This window comes from Xenopus tropicalis, chromosome 5, assembly GCF_000004195.4.
Source record: "Xenopus tropicalis strain Nigerian chromosome 5, UCB_Xtro_10.0, whole genome shotgun sequence".
NCBI classification, from domain to species: Eukaryota; Metazoa; Chordata; class Amphibia; order Anura; family Pipidae; genus Xenopus; species Xenopus tropicalis.
Window position 1 is genome coordinate 81,533,892 of NC_030681.2, and position 22,628 is coordinate 81,556,519.

General features: G+C 36.8%; 1 protein-coding gene across 3 annotated transcripts in view; it reads left to right on the top strand.

Moving 5' to 3' along the window:
• The window catches only part of ascc3 (activating signal cointegrator 1 complex subunit 3), a 316,582-nt gene that overhangs the window by 234,799 nt on the left and 59,155 nt on the right, over positions 1-22,628 (top strand). For all 3 annotated transcript variants that reach the window (XM_031901620.1, NM_001374735.1, XM_031901619.1), the window contains 5 exon segments: positions 4,176-4,318; positions 12,340-12,477; positions 12,628-12,748; positions 13,708-13,840; positions 17,307-17,432. In XM_031901620.1, coding sequence (XP_031757480.1) covers positions 4,176-4,318; positions 12,340-12,477; positions 12,628-12,748; positions 13,708-13,840; positions 17,307-17,432 — 661 coding nt within the window.

Below are 22,628 nucleotides of genomic sequence, written 5' to 3' on the forward strand. Positions count from 1 at the left end.
GTAAAACGTTGTTGAAACGGAAGAGATTTAGTTAATTCAAATACCATGCCCATAAATGTCTTGAAAGGTATATGCTAAAAACCAGGAGAAAGGGGGGAGCAGGTTACACGCTATGCCCTGTGATCTGATTTACCCGCTCTGGCCACAGGAGCCCTGGCAAAGAAAGAATGGTTTCTGAGGAAGTGCCTGTGTAGTCACGAAATGTGTTAAAGGAGAACTATACCCTAAAAATGAATATGGCTAAGAATTCCATATTTTATGTACTGAACTTACTGCACTAGCTTAAAGTTTCAGCATTTCTATAGTAGTGATGATCCACAACCTTGTCACAGGAGCTCACTGTGCTACAGGAATCATTATTACATTCTGATGCTCATTGCTCTGGTTTCAGAGCTGCTGTGTAGTAACTATCTGTATCTATTACTAGTCAGCCCTCTACTGTTACATTTACATTCTATATTGTCAGTATATTGTGAGTCAGTCCCTAAGCTCAATACTGAAAGCAGCACAGAGCATGTGTAGGGAAAAGCAGATAGAGAGCTACTGGGGGCATCAGAGACACAGGTCTTCCCTGCTACAGGGCTTTGGTTGCCTTGGGCTGGTACAGAAGCCCAAACTATAATGTACAACATTTCTGCCCTACTTCTTTTGTTAGACTTTAGTTCCTTTTAGCCTCTTTCTTCCTGCCCTGATGCGTTTTTTCTACTGCTCTGCCTGTCCATTGATGCAATTCAAAAGCATCCATTTTGAAGTCCATGTCCATTAGCTTACTATCATCCTTAATATTCACAAATGGAGTGCTGCCACTTTTTCTGCTGGACTAGGAATAAATCTAAAATCAAGCATAAAAGAAGGGGTGTGCTCCCACTGTACATGCACTTTACTAGATTAAAAATTATGCCGTTACAATATTTCTTATGAAATGGTTGTTCAATAAGAAACCAATTCTTTAAAACACAATGCATTTGTTGGTTTTGCCAACTTTTTTAGGGGTACTGTGCTGTAGATATAACTGACAAAACACAGTGGCCATTTCACTGCAAACTTGTAAGTGCATAATGTTTTACACAATAGGATCCTTACATTTTATGTGTGATTTAACCATCTAGTATCATCCAATATCCTATATGGTTTCTATCTGGGATATACAGTATTAAATATATGATTTTGTATAGCAGTTGTTTATGGAAACCTCAGGCAGGCAGCAAAAAGAATAAAATTTTAGATGTCCACTTCTGTTTCTTGGTCTTAGTGGCTTAGTACCATTGCTAAACATGTTAGAGAGCCCAACAGACACAAAGGTTTTAGAGTATCTTGAACATTGTATTGCATTATAGTATTATACTGCTGGTAAACCAAATGACATATACTATATATGTGTTATGCAAATAATTGTATTCTTCTTTCTCTTAAATGTTACTAGTACAACAATGTTAATTAATTGTGTATTATTAAGGGGGTGATTTATCAATAATTTGAGTTGTTCAGCGCTAAAACTCAAAAAATTCAAATTATGGTTCAAAAACTCAAATGTCTGATATTTATTAAGGGAAAAAAAACAAAAACTGGATTGTAAAACTTCGGCATTTAAAAGCTTGTGAGTTTATGTAAAAGTCAATGGGAGTTGTCCTAGGCAAAGTCAAGCCATATTTTTAATTCGAGATTTTTGAGTTTTTCATGTTTTTTGTCAAGTTTGTAAATTGCAAATTCAAGATATTTACATTTTTTTTATTCAGCGGGTTTCCCTTATTAAAAAATAAGCAAGCATTCGAAATGCGGGTTTATTGTAATTGGAAAAATGTTCTTGAATTCTTGAAATTTATAAATAAGCCAATAAGAATTTGCATTTATGACATCATATGGAGCCATGTCCAAAAGCTAAGTTTACATCATTGTCTACAATTCTTTTTTAAAATGACTGTTCAGCTTTTCTAATTATCTCTGATGGAGGACAAAAGTATTGATGGGAGTGTTAGACCAATCTGAACAATTTCAGTGACTGATGACTGCTACAGAAATGCAATGTACAAATCACTAATGAACAATAAATCAGGATTTTGCTCCATAATCACACCTGTTACTGAGGGAACAAGAATCCATTAGGTTGTCTTTTTCCAGATATTGCAGTGCTGTACGTGGATATAATGGTGATGTATTTCAGCTGTTTTCACAGGCTGATTTGCAGCAGAAAATTGCAATATCCCATTATTCAAACACTGCTGGAGGAGAGTGTTAATCTTTTCTCTCACATAGATGCTTTCTCAGTATGGATGTTGTGTGGTGCTAAATATAATGCCTTATTTGTTTAAACTGAATGAAAATGTTTGTATTTCCATGTAATGAATCTTTTATTTCAAGAAAAAAGAAAGCTGCAGAAGTACATATATTTTATAGAGAGCATCATATAATATAAAAATCCAGGTTTACACAGTTTTGCCTTGCTGCCCCCAGCAGTAATGTTTTAGGGTTGGTTCTGAGCAGGGTAGTATCTGCATGGCATTTGTATGTTCTCGCATATTGTATGGATTTCCTCCCGTGTTATGGTTTTATTCAACATTTTAAAAACATATTAAGAGATCCCAAGGTCCTAAGCATTCTGGATGATAGATCCCGTACCTCTTGTCTTACAATATATACTATATGTGGGGGACCCAAGGAGTTAATTCCCCCACTCCTCAGGAAATCCCAGTCCTGTCCGCTATGCTGTGTGAGAGGGAGGTTTTCCCAGTTGGCCCGAGGCTCTTGTGACAAGTTCCTGTTTATAGTAAAATGGGAAGGAGCCAGAGCTGGATTAAGACAAAACGGGGGCCTAGGTAGAGTAGCAGTTTGGGCCCCCTGGTGTGAAGGCTAAGCTCACCCAATTTTTTTAAGTTAAGTCCATGGGCATCCATAAAAGCTGGCTGCATAAAATTTTCATTAAAGGGAAACTATACCCCCAAACAGTGTAAGTCAGTGTAAGAAAAATATATTGCACAATCCAGCTCCAGCTATGTAAAACCCTGCTTTAGCTAAATAAACCGTTTTCATACAAATATACTTTTTTAGTAGTATGTGCTATTGGCTAATCCTAAATAGAAAATATCTGTTGGTTAAGTATTCATTCTGGGATTATAGTATTCCTTTAAGACAACGCCTACTTTTCTTTTCACCCCTTTACCCACGCCCACCCAATGTCAATCCCTGCCACATTATCATTATTATACTAAAATATGTATATGTGTGTGTGATGATTTTAAAGATATTCTAACAGGGAAACAGGTTCCATGTGAACAAGGGAAAAGCAGTGCATAGCAATAGCACATTTAGGAGTTGTAAGGACCAGAAAAACATTCTAGCTTATCAAGTGCAGCATCTATTACACCAAGGAGTAGTAATAGAGTTAGTACTCCTAGGCCACACCTGCCTAAGTGTACCACAATGGTGAGGAATTCCTTCACATTTTTGCTACTGTTTAATAACTCATCAATGTGGTTATGGATCCGTAGCACCTAAACAGTTTTCATAGTGTAGGTATTGGATCCATTATACGGAATCCAAAAAGCTCCAAATATGGGAAAGCCATCTTCCTTAGATTACATTTTAATTAAATAATTCAGAACTTTAAAACATATTTCCTTTTTTCTGTAATAATCAAACAGAAGCTTGTACCTGATTCCAACTAAGATATACTTAATCCTTACTGGAGGCAAAACAATCATTGTGGGTGTATATGATTGTTAAATACATTTTTAGTAGTATGGAGACCCAAATTAAAGCAAGACCCCTTATCCAGACCTCAGGTCACTAGTGTTCTGGGTAACAGGTTCCATAACTATACTGTATTTGAGATTTACAGTTCAGCTCGTAAACCTTTCCATAATGAGCTTTGCAGGGGATCAGCTGAGAAATTCACGACATAACACTGTCAGTGGCTGAGGTTGTGAAAGTGAAGCTATTTTATTTTTATTTGTTATATTAAAATATTTTCATCTTTATCTGTAGGGAAGTTTGGGTTGTTATGTTAGAAAAATTATGAGAGTACTATATTAAAACAATGGGGCATTGAATTGAATAAAAACATATATAGCAGTGCTAGATAAATTATTTATGAACTGTCTTCATTTATGGTTTTCATATGGTGGAAATATTGTTAAAATATGTGCTAGTTTAAGAAAAACATTGTCTTCTCCCTGCAGCCATTAGAAGCCATTCACCTGCGAAGCCAGTCCTTATCTTTGTGTCATCCAGGCGTCAGACCCGACTAACTGCCTTAGACCTGATTGCATTTTTGGCAACAGAAAATGACCCTAAGCAGTGGTTAAATATGGATGAAAGAGAGGTAAAATCTCTTATTATAATCCTTACACTTTGCAGTTTTACAAGTTAACTCACTGATAACCCAAGAGAGCAGATAAATAATATTGCATATCTTTTCTGTTCAAAGGTTGTTTTATTGTGCAGATATACTTTTTCTTTAAGTCCAAGCCCTAATGTCCCATGTGAACTTTCATAGCAGCAGCCCCAGCTACAACATTATTCTTAAAAAAAAGTATGCAGTTTGTTTTGCAGAATAATGCTCTTCTAACTTAGTATTGTCTTTTTGCTAACTTAGTTAGCTAAATTAGTGCATTTATTGGATTTTGTGTGGAAATCTATGATAGCCTGATTGGATACCAAAAAAAGGAACCATAATACTGAAGCATGCTTGCATACACATTGACGCATCCATTTATAGATGCCTGCTAATTTGACTAAATTTATGTGATATAATAGAGCTAAGCAATTAAAGGAGCAGGAAAGCCTAAGTCACCCCCAAGTGACTTTAATTGCCTACCTTGTACCCCGGGCTGGTGCCCATGTTAAGAGAGAACAGCACCAGCCCCGGGTACCTGCGAGCGTTTCCTTCTTCCGCGTTGCCTTTTCACTCTAATGCGCATGCTTCGTCCCAGGGATTTCGCCACAGAAGAAATGTGGAAAGAGGAAGCATTCGCTACAGGTACCCCAGGCTGGTGCAGTTTTCTCCTAACAGGGGCACCAGTCCGGGGTACAAGGTAAGCGATTAAAGTCACTTGGGGGTGCCTAACATTTTGGCACCCCCAAGTGACTTAGCCTTTCCTTGTCCTTTAAAATGAAAGATGCCAAAAGCTGGGTGTTGAAAAGCCCACATAGCTTAAACAGAAGAGGGTGCGCCAGAGTTAAGTATTTATTTTTCTGAACCTCAACACAAGGTATCTAGAGTAGGGGTGTATTATTATTAACATTTATTTATAAAGCACCAACATATTCCACAGCGCTGTACAATAAGTGGGTTTTATACATTGGACATACAGAGTAACATATAAAGCAATCAATAACCAATACAAGAGGTGAAGAGAGCCCTGCCCAAAAGAGCTTACAATCTACAAGGAGAAAGGGTTGAGACACAAGGTGTGGGAATGGTGTGCCACAGGGTATTGCTAAACTAGATTAGGGTAGGCTTCTCTAAATAAATGTGTTTTTAGAGATCTCTTGAAGGCAGAGAGATTGGGAGAAAGTCTGACAGATTGTGGGAGCGAATTCCAGAGAAGGGGGGCAGCCCTTGCAAAGTCTTGAATGCGAGCGTGTGAGGAGGGAATGAGAGAGGAGTTGAGGAGCAGGTCAGTAGAGGAGCGTAACAAGCGGGTTGGATGGTACCTAGAGATGAGTTCAGAGATGTAGGGTGGGGCAGAGTTATGAACTGCTTTGAATGTGAGAGTCATTAGTTTGAATTTGATCCTGGATGGTAGGGGAAGCCAGTGCAGGGATTGGCAGAGTGGCATGGCAGAGGAGGAGCGGTTGGAGAGGTGTATGAGCCTGGCAGCAGTTTTCATTATGGACTGGAGAGGGGACTGTAGAGGGGAAGGCCAATTACAGTAGTCCAGGCGAGATATTATAAGAGAATGAATAAGAATTTTGGCAGCATTTTGGGTGATAAATGATCGTATTTTGGAAATATTTCTTAGGTGAAAGTGACATGATTTGATAAGTGATTGGATATGAGGGGTGAAGGACAGGGCAGAATCAAGGATAACCCCAAGACACCGGGCCTGGGAAAATGGGGTGATAGTAGAATTTTTAACCTGTTATAGATACCTCGGGAACAATGTGGGTGTTGGATGGGGGAAAGAGAACCAATTCAGTCTTAGAGAGGTTTAATTTAAGGTAACGTTGGGATATCCAAGTGGAGATAGCGGACAGGCAGGAAGAGACACAAGTTAGAAGCTTTGGGTTGAGATCAGAAGAGGAAAGATAGATCTGAGTATCATCAGCATAGAGGTGGTACTAAAAGCCAAAATAATTGATTAATTTGCCAAGTGAGGAGGTATAGAAAGAAAATAGTAAGGGGCCCAGGACAGAGCCTCGAGGAACCCCGACAGAAAGAGGCAAGGGAGAAGACGATTCCCCATTGTAAGAGACACTGAAGGAGTGATCTGAGAGATAAGATGAAAACCAGGATAAGGCAGTGTCATGAAGGCCAAGAGAGCGGAGAGTCTGGAGGAGAAGGGGGTGATCCACAGTGTCAAAAGCAGCGGAGAGATCGAGAAGTTTTAGTAGCGAGTAGAAGTATTAGTAGCTAGTATATTTTATTATACAGCGAACAAAGCAAAAACAAATGCAATGAGGCTACACAATTCGTAGACAGCAGCAAGAGGTCCTCTACACTCACCCATTATCAATATATATATAGGACATTAAGACATTCTGTGCATTAAGCTGCCAAGATATACCCTCCCCTTTAAAGGAGAATGCAAGTCAAAATTTAAATAGCATACTGCCCAATAGTCCTCCTATTGTTTAGTAAAAACGCCACACTTTTGACTCACCTAATCAAATATTTACTCAGTCACACTTACTTCACATTTTCTAGAACAGGCAGCCATCTCTAAAAAGGTATTCTCCCTTCCTTTCCCTCCTTGCTTCATACTGCACATATGTTTCATTCCCTCCCCCCCCCCTGGCAGATCTGCTTCTGATTGGCTGGTGGGCATGTGTAGCTCAGGAAGGGAAGAGAGATTTCAGTGATGTCACTGTAGTCTTCACACTGCTGTAGGCTGCCAGCACCATATCTCAGAGAAGCAAGCAGGGATCTGGGAATTTAGATATGCAGTGATTACTTAAAAAAGAATGCCTTTAGACTTACTTTATTTTATATTAACCTTTCATTGTCCTTTAAGCAAAACATGGATTGTTTGTCCATATATTGCAGTATATTCAACCATGTCAAAGTCATCCCTGGTCTGGCCAGTCCTACACTAACTTTCATCTGATTCATTAAGAATTCTACTGCTTCAGTATACATGTAACAAAAGGACTGAGTTTTACCTGCAACTTACTTGCTTTCAATGTTAAAACCCCCAAATTTTTGCCATTTTATTGACTTCCCTGGGATCACCTGGCTAGCTGGGAAGGGTGGGAGCTTTAACATGGAGCTGGCCACTGACCCACATAGCTTATACAGTAGTGTGGCTAGTTTTTTTGTTATTGATATCAGTAGCTTGGCAAAAGTAGTGTTTCTAGGTACCCAGTCAGGGCCACCGCTATAAATATTGGGAACCCATAAAGGCCAGGATCCCTGGTCCTAAAGGAGTGGGCTGCAGATGGTTTGGCAGAACCAACTGTTTTCTCTTTCATTTAACAAATGGGTTTCTGAGAGTTTAATAGGCGAAGACCAGGTTGTTCCACATTAATTAATAACATGGCATTTGTGAGAAATTATTTCTTGCTAATACCATAGTAGTGAATTAACTTGGGGTAAAATAAACTTCTTATAATGTTTGTTCACTTTTTAATTTATGCCTTGACTTTATTAATATGTTGTGAGAGTAGTTCATTTTTCCAAAGTACAACAGCATATCAGCGGGGACAAAAAAATAATGCAAGTGCAAGATAATGTGCTGGATTTTTCATATTTTGCATATTTCATTAGTCCTCTAACAAAATAAAGTAAGCGGCACAGAAATCCTTGGAGTTAGAAATCTAAAAGTTGCTGTAAATGAGAGAGCAAATGTAGCGATGCGCATTAAAACAAACCTTGCTGTTTTTCACATACAGCTCTTAAAGATGTTGGCCATAAAGACCCGGCATAATTGTATTTTTATGCATTGCCATTAACCATACAAATCACATAAAACCAATAATGTCACTGTTCCCTGGACTGATATATTAGGGCAGCTTGCTTAACATATTCGTTTGCTTTTACTGCCAGCGTTTGTTTTGAGCAGTTAGCATAGCACACCATCATGTCTTCTCTCAAGGGACGTCTCATTTTATGGCACAAAAGTGCGTCATAAAGAAATGAACACTTAATTATCAGAGAGAAGTTTTTACTTCATTTAACATCTGTAGCAGATGTGCTGGCTGTAAATCTCTGTCTAATAGACTTCATAACGTTCACACTAATGTTTTTTGGCTCGTCCTCTTTTCACTGGGCATTTGCAGGGGCATTATTCAGTAGCATATGGTCCGAGTCTGATGTGCCTTAAAATGCAAGCGATAATAATTAGGACATGTAAGCAGGAGTTTCTAGAAAGAAACACCAAAATAAAACATGGGATTTTAGCATCTTGAAACAATATATCACACTCAAAGAGACATAACTGGGCTGCACAATCTGTTAGCTCATTCTTGTCCAATCTGGTCTTGTCTTTTATTTTGGAGCCAGCATTGTCATCATCTTTCTGAATTATACCCTGGCTAGAATGTTTTTCAGATGGAAGGTAATGTATCTCTTCAAATGGAATCCCATCTTTCTACAAAAGCCTTTTAACACCAATAAATTTCACTTGCCTAAAATGAAGGTACCATAACCTTGCTTAAATGGTTCAACACTTTTACCAAGGCTCGAAGAACAAGGATTTCTCTTCTACTGTCCTTTGATGAAGATTGGGTCTGTCATGAAAGAGATTTTATTTCTTTGTATCAAGAGAAGAAAGGGAAATCCCTTTGTAGTGTTCTTTTTTTTCCCTTCCAGCCAGTACACAATAAAATATGCATTTGACAATCATCACAAATGTGTGTTCAGTTATGAAAGTTTTGATAACAGATTTACCAAAAGTAATAGAAAAAAACCTGTATAGGAGCAGATAACAGCCTTTTATTATACCAGACCACATAATGATTGTGATCTCTTTGATGGACTTTTAAAATGTTTGGCTTAAAGTACAGAGGCTATTTAGATTCTCTCTGTTATAGCACACACAATAATACATCAATATATAGATCCCTGTTTCTGTTTTTAATCCATTTAAGTATGTATTTTATTAATAATAAGACCATTGATCTGACATGATCTTGGTGACTGTAAACTGGCTTTTCAGCTCATATCACACCCATAGAGAAAAAAACTGGTGCCTGCCATTGACCTCAATGACAACTGCTTGTGACCAACATTTGGGGACAAAAGGTACCTGTAGCTGGTTGCTAATCAAGCAATGCTTGTATCACACTTTTATTAGCTGAATGTACTTCCTGATTTTGATTGATTTGATAATAAGTTTGCTGCTGCCCTCCTTGACTTAGAAGCTGAAAGCTAAAGTTTTTGCTCTAATGCTCATAAGAGTTAAGGTCCCCATACACCTTCAGATCCGCTCGCTTGGCAACTTCTCCCGATATCGGGAGAATCCAGGCTAATTCGATCGTTTGACCCTGGAGCCAAACGATCGAATTATAACGACGGGTATAGGCAAAGTCGGTTCGGGGACCGCATCAATGAGCTGATGCGGTCCCCGATCCGACTAGATTTTTTAACCTGGCCGATAGATATCTGGCTGATTTCAGGCCAGATATTGGTCGGGCAGGCCCGTCGGTAGTGCCCATATACTGGCCAATTAGCTGCCGAATCGGTCTAAGGGACCGATATCGGCAGCTAGAATCGGGCCGTGTATGGAGACCTTTACACAGTAGAAGTGAGGATCGTAGAGAGTGAAGCAAGATGGTGGCACAGCATTCCCTACAATAATACCCCAGGCTGGGACATTTTTCAGTAAAGTGGAGCACTGGCTGGGGATCAAATTTAGCATTTAATCACTTAATTACTTACTTAATTACTTTTGCCTAACAAATTTAATCCCCCAATGTTTAAACCTCTCCTTATCCATTAATAAATCTGACTTTCTATTCTGCCCTGACCAATTTGGAGAGCAAAATTGGTTTAATTTTCTTGGTAAGTGCAACAAATAACAAAAACCATAGATGTTTCTTAGTTAAAAAAAAAATAGGCAAAAAAATATGTTCACCGCAAGCAAAGGGCAGATTTAGAAAATGTTCAGATGCAAAAGTATTCCTTTTTAATGAAAAAAAAATGCTTTTCTCAAGCAAATCTTTTCTTCATCAGACTAAAATATTTGGGAGCTCACAGCTCAAACCTACAGAGAATAATTAAAATCACGGGACACATCACAAATTATTTGAATAAAAATCTTTCTTTTTTTTTTCTATTGTTTCTTGTTTTGCTTGACCATTAAAGTCATCCTAGAAACATTTTCTTGGGCTCTCTCAGAGAAAATTTAAGCAATAAATGACAACTGACTGAAAAAGGAAAACAATGGAAAACCCGTCCATGGCATCTCATATGAGAAGCACTGAGAGGAATTTACAAACTTTGATTGAATGCTAAATTAACGTTAATTATCTTATTCTGCTCAATGTGTCTTTGTTCTGAATACAAATATTTCAGCATTTGATTGGAGTAGTGTTTGTGCATTTCTGTTCTTTCATACAGTAGTTTTTAAGTGTAGTAGTTATTATAGATAAATCTGTCTACTTTTCTTTTACTTTTTTCTCCTCAGGAAAACCTGTACCCTGAGCACTAAACATAAAACTGTGTCTCGGTAAATGCATTTATTGAGTGTTTTGCATATAATAGAAGGTAGGGAGAGTTACAGGTGTAAAGCATAAAAAAGACATCACACAGTGGAGAAAATTCTACAGAAACTCTGGAGAGCTGTAAGCTTAGAAATGTGTGCCAACGGGTAAAACAATGTTGTTTGCTGAAGTGATTTATGTGAAAGTTAGAGGGAGGTCAGCAAGAAGTGACCAGGGCTTCCTGTTGCTAGCTTGACAGTATATTAGTGCACACTTCTGCTAAAGGTTCTCTCCTTTTTCTCAGCTAAATTACTTTGCTTAGCAGGACATGACTAACTGAACCACAGGCCACTGCACTCATACTGGTTTGCAGAACAGGAAAAAAATATTAATCACTAATTTGTTATACCGTCAAAACATTATCTCAGGATATTCCTAGGCTTTCGGTACTACAGGGTTTTACTTTTACAAAAATGTAGAAAAAATGTGCAGTAATAATGTGGATAATGAAAAATAAATTGCATTTTAAAAGTAGGAAATGCCCATAAATAGGCAAAATAAAGCAAAAAATAAAAGGGAAACAAAACAAATACCATTTTATCCTCTAAATTTGCATTCTCAGATTTATAGATCTGTTAAGTAGAGGTAAGGCATAACAGCAGCTTGCATGAAAAAGTATAAATAAAACTAGTAAACTCATGCAATTCTATGTTGGAATTGTCTTCATGTGTAAAAGGTCTGCACTCTGATTGAATTATAACTTGATAATTAGCAGACATTAGGCAAGATATTTTTTAATTATTTGAAGTTCTAAGTGTACAATAACTTGCTGGAACAAAATCTAGGAAATATTAATGGCAAAAAATGGCCAGTCTGTTTTCTTGGAGCACTGAAACCTGCATTTCGCGATGGACACAGCACTGTCTGCATTTGCCAGCACTGCATTCACAATTGGCAGGTTGGAAAAGGCACTTATGGAACCCCCCACACAGTGGTAGTTGGTAAGGACAGGGCTGCCTTGCACGAGATGATACGGTATAGGCTTAAAATAGCTGCAATATCAGTATTGGCTTTTATAGCTAGTGATATTACATGCTCCACACATTCAGGCTATACACATGTATACATGACTTTTTGTATGTTTTTTCCAACAAACAAGTTATGCAGTGCTTTACAGTAATTTATATTCCCTTTCTTGTAAGCCTAATAAGCCTTTCACTTCATCCTATTGTACAGCGCTGCGGAATATGTTGGCGCTTTATAAATAAATGTTAATAATTTAGCATATGTTTAAAGATTCTAATGCAATTAGAATTGGTTTCTTCTGCTGGATCACTGACCCTAGAACAAAAATTGGAAAAATGTTAATGTGTGTCTTCTACCAACTACAGTATATAGAATATTTGTATAAATAAATAAATATATATATAGAGAGAGAGAGAAGAGAGAGAGAAAGAAAGAGAGCTATCAATTGAGGTTGGATGAAATATCTTTAAACTATCCCTGCATAAAGAATCAATTTTTTTTTTTTTTTATCAGATGAATGATATTATTGGAACATTAAAAGATTCCAATCTGAAACTGACTCTTGCATTTGGCATTGGAATGCATCATGCAGGCTTACATGAACGGGATCGACGGACAGTGGAAGAGTTGTTTGTCAACTGCAAAATTCAAGTAAGCTTTCTTATGTCTATGGTTAGGCCTTATGTCTTATTAATGTATTTTATTTAATAACCCTTCTGCTTCCACTGAATGTGCAACAAGGGACTTATGTACTAAGCTTACGTAATATATGTTTTGCTTAACTTTCTGCCTATTTTCTAGGTCCTTATTGCCACTAGTACATTGGCATGGGGTGTGAATTTTCCAGCCCATTTAGTAATTGTAAAAGGAACAGAATTTTATGATGGAAAGACAAGACGCTATGTGGATTATCCCATTACAGGTGTGTCCATGCTTCTTAAATAAAAATCAGTTTTATAGTTTTTTGTGCAAATACTGCTTTTTAACCTAAAACGTTTATTTTATCCAATGACAACCTGACTGAGACTATTTGTGAAACATAGAAAATGAATCTTTAAAGCAACATTCCCTGGGAATTTATTTGCTGAGTTGGCAAATTAATTTTAGATTTTTCCAATTGGTTACAAATAAATGCAAAATCATCAAAATGGCGTTAATTATACCAGTGCATCTCTGTTTAGCAGTATACATTTTCAATTATTTGTTTAATTGCTTAAAGGAACAGTAACACCAAAAGATGAAAGAGCTTTAAAGTAATAAAAATATAATGCACTGTTGCCCTGCACTGGTAAAACTGGTGTGTTTGCTACAGTAACACTACTATAATTTATATAATAAGCTGCAGTGTAGCCACGGGGGCAGCCATTCAAGCTGGAAAAAAGGAGAAAAGGCACAGGTTACATAGCAGATAACAGATAAGTTCTGTAGAATACAATAGTGTTTTATCTGTTATCTGCTATGTGCCTGTGCCTTTTCTCCTTTGAATGGCTGCCTCCATGGCTACATAGCAGCTTATTTATATAAATTATAGTAGACTTTCTGAAGTAAACACACAACTTTTACCAGTGCAGGGCAGCAGCACATTATATTTTAGTTACTTTTATACACTTTCATTTGTTGGTGTTACTGTTCCTTTAATGATGGCTTTCCCTCAACATCATCTTAGCCACTAATTTCTGCAACAAATTGCTCTATCTTTTTCTCAGTTAATAGGCAAGTAGGACAGCCCAGCTTTTATATATTGTACCTTAAACATAATTAGTTGGTAATTGCTCAACCTGTGTGACTCTGTATTAGTTAACTTTTCTTTGTTGCTAATATTTAATTAAAAAGACATTTCATATTTACACAACTGATGAAGTTATTTGCCTCCCATGGTAGATGTACTTCAAATGATGGGTCGTGCTGGTAGACCTCAGTTTGATGACCAGGGGAAAGCTGTGATCTTGGTCCATGATATAAAAAAAGATTTTTACAAGAAGTTCCTGTATGAGCCATTCCCAGTAGAGTCAAGGTTAGTAAAAGAAAGCAAATTTCCATGGTGGTTCTTTTGTTGTTGCCTGTATTTTCATTAAATATGTATATATGTGTTGATAAATGATGTACTGGCCTGTAAGTAGAAAATAGCCTAGTTACATTAAAAATGATCTTTTTACCCCCCCCCCCATATCACATGTAGAAGGAAGAAAACTAATTTATAATCAGCTATAATTATCCTGTAATGGACAGGCCTGGTCTGAACCCCTTATAAGATCATATTATCAGGAGGAATATATGTCTTTCTATGCATATCTATTCTCTGGACGGAAGGGAGAGGGAGAAATCCAGCAAAGCAGTTTAAGACCAGATACGAGCATTATTCACAATATTTCTCATTTGTACTCACTTAAATCTACAGTATTCAATATAAACTGTCTTTAATCCTAAAGGCTACTTAGGCTAACTTATATAATGTTTTTTCTGTGTATTAAAGGGGATATATACCATAAATTTTTACAATGCACTAAACCATGTAAAATAGAAGGAAGTGCTTTTATTTTAATGCCTTTGGGTTCAAATATGTCCATAACTGCTTGAAAACTGTGCTCTACCCAGACCTTATGCCAGCTTTTGCAGGCCCTCATAGACTTCAGCAGAGCTACTTAAAGTGCAGTGAATATGCAAAGGGTGGGAGGGGTTTTCCTTGCTACTGCTGAGTAAAACCTGTCAGTCAGTGCTGTGACCACTTCCTGTGGGAGACTGCAGGGACACTCCCATATTTCACTCTGGCTTCTGATTAGAGAGGTTGTGTATGCAGCTCTCATATAATGACAGTTTTTTTAAGCGGTAAAATCCTTTCAAAACATCTTTCTTTCTGCATCATTTCACATTTTGAGGGAGGATGAATATTATAACTTAATATGAACTTTATATAAAATGTCTCCTTTAAGGTTGTGCTAATCTTATAGTTTTACTTTTACATCATTGGATCCCATATTCAGTTTATATATAACTCAAATCTTTCAAGATCCCAAACTATGCTAATGATTGAGCTTCTAGATGTAAATCCATCTAGTTAAAGGAGAACTAAAGTCTAAAATTGAAAATCATTAGAAATGCTGTATTTTGTATACTGAATATAGATATAAACATTATGAACTTACTGCACAAACCAAGGGATTGAGAAGCCTAATTAAAGTAATGATTAATGCTTTCAAATTAGTCCAGAGGGGGCTGCCATGTTGTTGCTTTGTTAGACCATCTTTTATAAGATTTGGCTCTTGCACATGCTCAGTTGGCTCTGTTGGGAGGCTAAGCTTAGGGAATGGGGTAAATTATCAAAACAGCACATCAGGTAATATCTGCCATAGAATCTGATTAAAGGAGAAGGAAAGGCTAAGTCACTTGGGGGTGCTAAAATGTTAAGCACCCCCAAGTGACTTTAATCGCTTACCTTGTACCCCAGGCTGGTGCCCCTGTTAGGAAAAAACAGCACCAGCCCAGGGTACCTGTAGCGTGCGCTTCCTCTTTCCGGCTTCGTTTCGCTGCGACTAACACAATAGGGATATGCGTAGTAGAGTGAAAAGCCGACTTCTCTGTTAAAGTTCAGCTTTTCACTCTACTGCGCATGTGCTCGCGAAGCAGGAAGTGCTACAGGTACCCTGGGCTGGTGCTGTTTTCTCCTAACAGGGGCACCAGCCCGGGGTAAAAGGTAAGCGATTAAAGTCACTTGGGGGTGCCTAACATTTTGGCACACCCAAGTGACTTTGCCTTTCCTTCTCCTTTAATGATAAGAATCATAATATGCAGGCTGCACTGGTTTCTGTGTTGCCAAGTAATGTAATGTGGGTATTAGAGTTTTTGCATTGTTTAATGAAACATTTCCCAGCTCTCCAAAGCCAGTGGCTGCATAAATATGCAAAATAATCCTCCAGCTGATCTTTGTAAATTTTGTTCCCTGTTCTTTGTTCCTGCAATTGGAGTTGGGAGCAATAAGCACAGTTTCCCAGCACTGAACAAGTCTGTAGTTTATTCCCATGTCTGATTCCTGTGTCATATAATGAAGGGGAAAATGACATAATTATCTCTGTATGTAAGATAATATCAAAATGGCTGCTATAGTGCCGGGAACGTAATTAGCATTCTCATTGGTCAATTCACTTGTGTATATCATTTTTTTCTTCAACCTCCATAGAGAACTAGGTGGAATCTAAAAATTAATCCATAAATGATACTGGCCAAATTATCCCATTGGCATAGAAACACAGGTGTATAATAGATATGAGAACATATAAACTAGTGTTGCCCAATTATACACATTTTATTACAGGATATCATATACATCCTTCCCTATAAAAGGTTTAGCTTAGTATTTAGATGTAACTTGTTTACAACACACTTCCAAATATTATCATATCTCCATCACCCAAAATATTAAAACATTTTGAATTCTATCATTCTACAAACAACTTTCTTGGCACTTTCATTACACTGACAATATCAACACAACCAAAACCTTGACCAAAGCAACTGTTTGCTGAGCGGACTGGGGGTTTCATACAGCCCGTTTATAATAGTGAGAGTACAAACTCTGAACTGAGTGTTAATACTTTTTATATGCAAATCATCATGCCTGGGAAGGAACATAGTTTTGTGCAGAGGTTCCCCTGTACATATCATGTTGTCCTGCCTATATACCTACTGGCACAGTTTGGCCTCTCCCCATGTGTAATGCACAGAAACCCTCATGCAACTGGCTTCATAAACACTTTGAGAGAAGTCTGTTGTGTTCTAAAGTGAATAATGTTCTGTATCTTAGCCACGGGGGAGATTGTAAGGGGCATATGCAAGTCACTGTATTACATACAGAAAAACCTTTACAGATGGACTGTTTTGTAATAGCAAAGTGACTAAAACTTTTATCACAGCTTCTGCTTATGTTTCCAACCTTCGTAACTTATATTTGTTACATAGCTTAGTATTTTGAATCATTACAAGGTGGAAAGAAAAGTTACACAATAAGGATTAAGCTAAAGTCTAGCTCCAAGCTCAAAGTACCAGAGCGGTACTTTTGTTTTTTAGGGAGCAGACAGACAGGACTGTGATTGGTTGGCATGTATGCATGTTTAGTTGTGAGCAGCCTGTGACTAGAGCAAGCATAGGAATGAAGAATATTGAGTCGATCCCTAACCTCAGATCATTTACATCAGCCAAGAGCAGACTGAGCATGTGCAGTAGTTCAGCAAGGCAAAAGATGGAGAACTACTGTGGGCATCTTCAGAGGCATGGATCTTTATTTCTATAGAGCTTTGGTGGTTTTGGGCTGGTACAAGGGCTCAAAACATATAGCTAAACATTTCTAGCCATATTCTTTTTTAGGCTTTAGTGTCCCTTTACAGACCAACTAGGTATAGTGTTATGTATTTTATAAGCTTGTTTCAACAAACCTGATGTACATCTGGTTATAAATACAACTGATATTCTGCAATCTAATCATGTAGTTTGTTGGAAGTATTGTCCGACCATCTAAACGCAGAGATTGCAGCCGGAACCATTACATCAAAGCAAGACGCAATGGACTATATCACATGGACATACTTCTTCCGTAGACTCATGATGAACCCAAGGTAAGACTGCTAATAATACGTTGTTATTATTGTAAGTATACTTATAAAAAATAAAACTTTAATAATAAAGCAGAAATTGCATTACTCAATAATGAAACAAAAATGTTTGCATATGTTTTGTATGTAGTAGATATATTTGAATTTTTGGATGTCACTTTACTAAAATATGATTATCTATGCAGGAAAATAAAGGCTGGTTTGCTGCTGAAGTAGTACAGCTTTACTTAGCTCATCCACATTTCAATTGCATTGCATTAGCTGTTTTTATTATAGAATGAGATGGAAGAACATTTAGATAGAATTCTTAAAGAGTGGCCTAATGCAGGCATAGTGGCAAGTAATATGTTGTAGATTGTTAAAAGCAATAAATAAACTTTTTTAAATTTGCACCTAAGCCTTTTTTTTCCCCCATTGTTTTAAACTAAGTGCAGTGCATAGTGTGCTGTGTAAAATCATGCAGCATGAAAAGCAGAAACAATTTTACGGAGGAGAATATTCCTGTGCATGCGATAAAAGCACATGTTAGAGCTTTACTATGCGTAAAAATCTGAAACAGGATTGTAATTGGATTTATTTTGTTGAGGTTGTTAAAAGCCTTGGAGGGTTAGTATCCTGTCATTGCATTGCCTTGACTATAATAAGGGGATTTAAGTGACATTGTTCAGGATCTGTAAGTGCCATATCCCTATTTGTTTTAACTGCTTTGCTGATCATTTTCCAACTATTTTGAATCATGGTGTGCTTTTGTCTGTGAAATGGATTCTTAACTGCTATGGTTAAACCAGCAATTGAGCTCCTAATTTGGAGGGTGGAGTTGCTGGCAGGTGGTATTATCCACAGGAATGTTAAAGCCCTTTACATGAATAGGCAGCTAATGATCCCTGATGCACTGACAGGGAAAAATCAACAACAGTGGTCCCATCAGGTCACCGTGATATCTTAATCCCAAAATCTTAAGGCACCTGGAAATTATATCATAAAAATCTATTTTCATTTATGTAGCTGGGTAAAGTGTTGCAATTTCTTCAATTCCTGAGGGGTTTCTTATATGGGGAATATTATAGTGTTCCAACAGTACATAATTTGTCTGAATAAATGCACTTTCCAGCAATACAGTTAAAGAAACCCCTTACCAGTTTAATAAAAAGTTTTCTTTCTTAATGTTGCTATGCTGAAGAAAAAATGTAAACCTTGAATTTTTTTACAATCTGAAGATAACTACATATAATTATAAGTGTAATTACAAATAATTGTACTATTACAAGTTTAGTTCAAGTGGACTTTTTTAAATGCTTTAGTTCAAATGGAAAAATACAAAAAAAAAAATTTCTATTTCAACTTTTGGTACTCGTACTAGAATAAATAAAGAAACTGTGGATTCTCCCTAAAATATGTATGAATAAAATTACTGTGGATTTTGCCAGTGTATCTGTATATTAAAATTGCTTTTGGGATTTTGTGCGGAATCCGGCCCTTGCAATAGATCATGCTGGGCAGTCTGAATTGGACAAAAAAGATAATTTGCTATGTGTGGATATGCACTTGCTCAAGATGTTATACACCCATATATTGAGTATATATATATATATATATATTTAACACTGCTGGGTACCTACCTAAAACTATTTAATTTCCATCAGATGCGTACAAATTTGTAGCGACTGTGGATTTTTAAAAGGGAAATATTCACAGTTTATATGCAATGAAATATCCATTTTGCATTAAATATAAACTGAGAAGAGCATTACTTTTTAAATGCAAAGTACTTTCCTTCTCTGTATATTTGAATTTTGAGTTTTTTTTACATATGAATGATATGAAAGAGATGAGGCTTTGTCCCATGACATGGCTCCATTAATTAATTAACATAGACAATAAGACTTATTAAGACTTAATAAGACTTATTTCTTATAAGGTTTAATATAAACCAAACTTTTCAATAGTAATGTAACGGAACCATATTTTTGGGATATTTTTTTCTGATTTAATATTTTAATATTTTTTTAAGTGAGCAACTTTGCTTTTGCAGGGCCCAGTGCAATGGGAATAGATGTTTTATACCAACAATAAAGTATACAGTAGTAAATACAATATACTATTCCTGTTTGGGCATTTTGAATGCACTACCTTACCTATTATTATAATCTCCAAACCCATTCTTGTTGAACGTCCTCTGGGGAAAAATGAATCCCTGCCTTGAATGTGAATAAGGTGGTTAATGTATTATCGGATCTTTCAAAAAGCCAAAGTGCAGTTCTGGGCTTACAGCTGATATTCACATTCTGTTCACTTTTTTAAAAGTAAAAACCTTGTTTTAAAACTTTGGAAGCTGTTATTTATGTGCTTGTTATATTTCTTCTGCGTATCGTTAGATTTCATTAGTTTTCTTGGTGTTTACGTCTTTATAGTGTTGTGCATTTTACTATGGCTAAAGAGTATTAAACTTTTGCAAAACCTATTCTTTCAACTGTGAGATGACTATAAGCCTTGTACACTACAATACTGATCTACAGTCATAATATTAAAACCTCAGTGTATTTGCTGACCAGACAATCAAGCCCCAGAGTGCCAGTGGCCTTTTATTTAATGTGTGTGAGGCATGTCCAGTCAAATGTCTCTCTGTATGGGGCTTGCCCAGATGTCTCTCTGCATGGGGCATGGCCAGATACTTTTCCTCTCATTTCTTGGTGGAATAAAGGAAGGAAAGAGCAGTTTCCTTCTTTCACAGTTTCCTGTACTTTGGTAGATTTCCTGCCACATGCAGCTTGATGAATGAGAACTTGACATAGGCTCAGTGCTCTCATCTAGATATATCATGAAACAAAGCTGTGCAGCATGTTATTTGATTCAATGACAGATTTCTTAGATAGCCAGTACATGTTGATTATCTATATGAGATGTTTCTCATACAGCTAGTTGTTGCCAGTGATTTCACTATCATTTAGCAACGTTCCTACTTCTAAACCAGAGAAATTATTTCTTTGCTGCTGATAAACCTTCATTCACAATTTATGTCCTCCTTTTAACTCTTCATCTTAAATCAGCAATACATGGGTCAATCCCAATGAGCCATCTTAACAACACAAAGGCGTATTTTATAAAGGTATAAAATACACAAAGATCTTTACTGTGGCATCACTCTGGGTTGTGTAAAATCCCACGTTAAAGAAAAAATGTGAATGTTTAGCAGAGTTCGAAATTCCAGCATACAGGGAGATGTGCTAAACTGGCCACCTATTTTTACTTAGCAGTACTTTTCATGTATATCCAAAAAATAGATAAATAAATTAATTACGTACCTGTATACATACCTGTTAGGTATTTGTCATGGATTATTCCTAAAGACTCCCTCAATTAAAAAGATGGCATTCATTCATTTATAAAGACTACAACAGTGCTTTGCTGATTTACCAACATTTACCACATTTTTGGACATACAATATTTTACCTAGCTTTTAAATTGCAGCTCATAATACATCCACATTCCCTCAACTTATTTGACAATTTAATATTTGTATTGTACCCTTAAGCACTATAAGATCTGTTTAGGTCACCAAATGAACGGCTCTTTATCTGCGTAAGCCTTTAATAAACTGGGTAAAATTGGAATGATTCTGTGATGGTCTGAAGGGCCCAAGTTGGCAGCTTTTATTGGCCTATATATGGCCAACATTAGAGAACCTTATATGAAGCAGTAGTCACTTGTTGTGCATGGTTTGGTTCCAGAGGAGGGCCTGTGTAGGAGCCTTACAATGTACAAGCCGCTTTTACTAAGAATACTTTCTATGCTAATGAGTAGATAGCTGTTTAAATTAGCTTTTTGTCTTGTTGTTGAAGAGTTATTGCAAATTATATTTAGACTTAACTACATGGTTTTTTTTTTTATTATATTTTTTCCCGCTGAAGTCTGTTTGAGATATATATGATTTTTACTCGTTTCCAGTATTTATTGTATTTATTATCATTTGTCCAAGCTTATTGTGTAATGTTGTATTCTTACAACAATAATAACCCAGCAAGGAAGCTCTACTCTTGCTATTTTGTACTAATAGGTTGCAAAGTTATTTCTAAGCCACCGTAAATCTGAAAATATTCTTTATAACATAGCAGCATATTGCATGCCATTCTAAATGATTGAATAAAAATGTACATATTAAATTAAGTAGCTGGTTAGATTATAATACATAATGTGTAATTCTTTTCATGCTTTAACTATTGTTTTTGAAGGGCAAAAGATAAAAATAATTTTCAAGAAACTTCAAGACAGACTTTAATTGTACACCCTATTTTGCTGGCACTCAAGTTACAGAGCACTTGTACTGCAGATTCCGTGTTTCCGTGTTCTTGGTTAATCATTTCAGGATTCCAGCTTACCTGGCAAGTCACAATATTGTTCATAGTAAATCAGTGCAACCCAATTTGCCAGTAAGACTTTAGCCTATATACACACTTGTGTTTCATATGTTCTGACCAGGGTTGCTGTTTTCTTACTTAACAATTCCCCCAATCTGCTAAAACTCCACCTTTATCAGGTAGCCCTGTCCGTTAAGGTACAGTTTAGGCACCCCCCGGACAATGCAGCCCCTGGCTTGGAGTTCTGCCTGCCCCCTTTAATGGTGATGTCGGATCCAACTGCTTAGATAAGAGTGTACCAAGCACTTGCATACACTTGCCATTACACCCTGAAGGGTTTTCATAGTCTTTGAATGGGGGCAGTAATACTTACACATACTAAAGTTGCTGCTTATTGGATCAACTGCAATGTCATATAAAGTTTTACTAAAGTATTGAACCTAACTGCTCATTGACAAAAAAATATATATTTGTCAGCCAGTTAAACTCATACAAAAGTTTTTTAGGGTTTCAGAACAACTCTGTTGGGCATAAGAGCTCTGTGTGGTAAGGGGTTTCTTCACAGAATAGGAAGAAAGGTTGCTAAAGAAAATCTGACAGGGGTCACATGAGCCTTCCCAAGCAGTATTCATCCTGCATTTCGCCGCCTTACATTTTGTGTAGGTTTTGCAAACTGATGTGTTTATAGAAAGAAGAGGGTTTTTTTTCAGTCATTTCAAGAATAAGTGGTAAATGACACCTTTGCAAGCATTCGATTGTCTCTACATCTCCCACTATGTGGAAAAGCTAATAATTACTGCCACATGGCTTTAAGTAGTAAAGCAAAACACTTTTTGAAGTCCC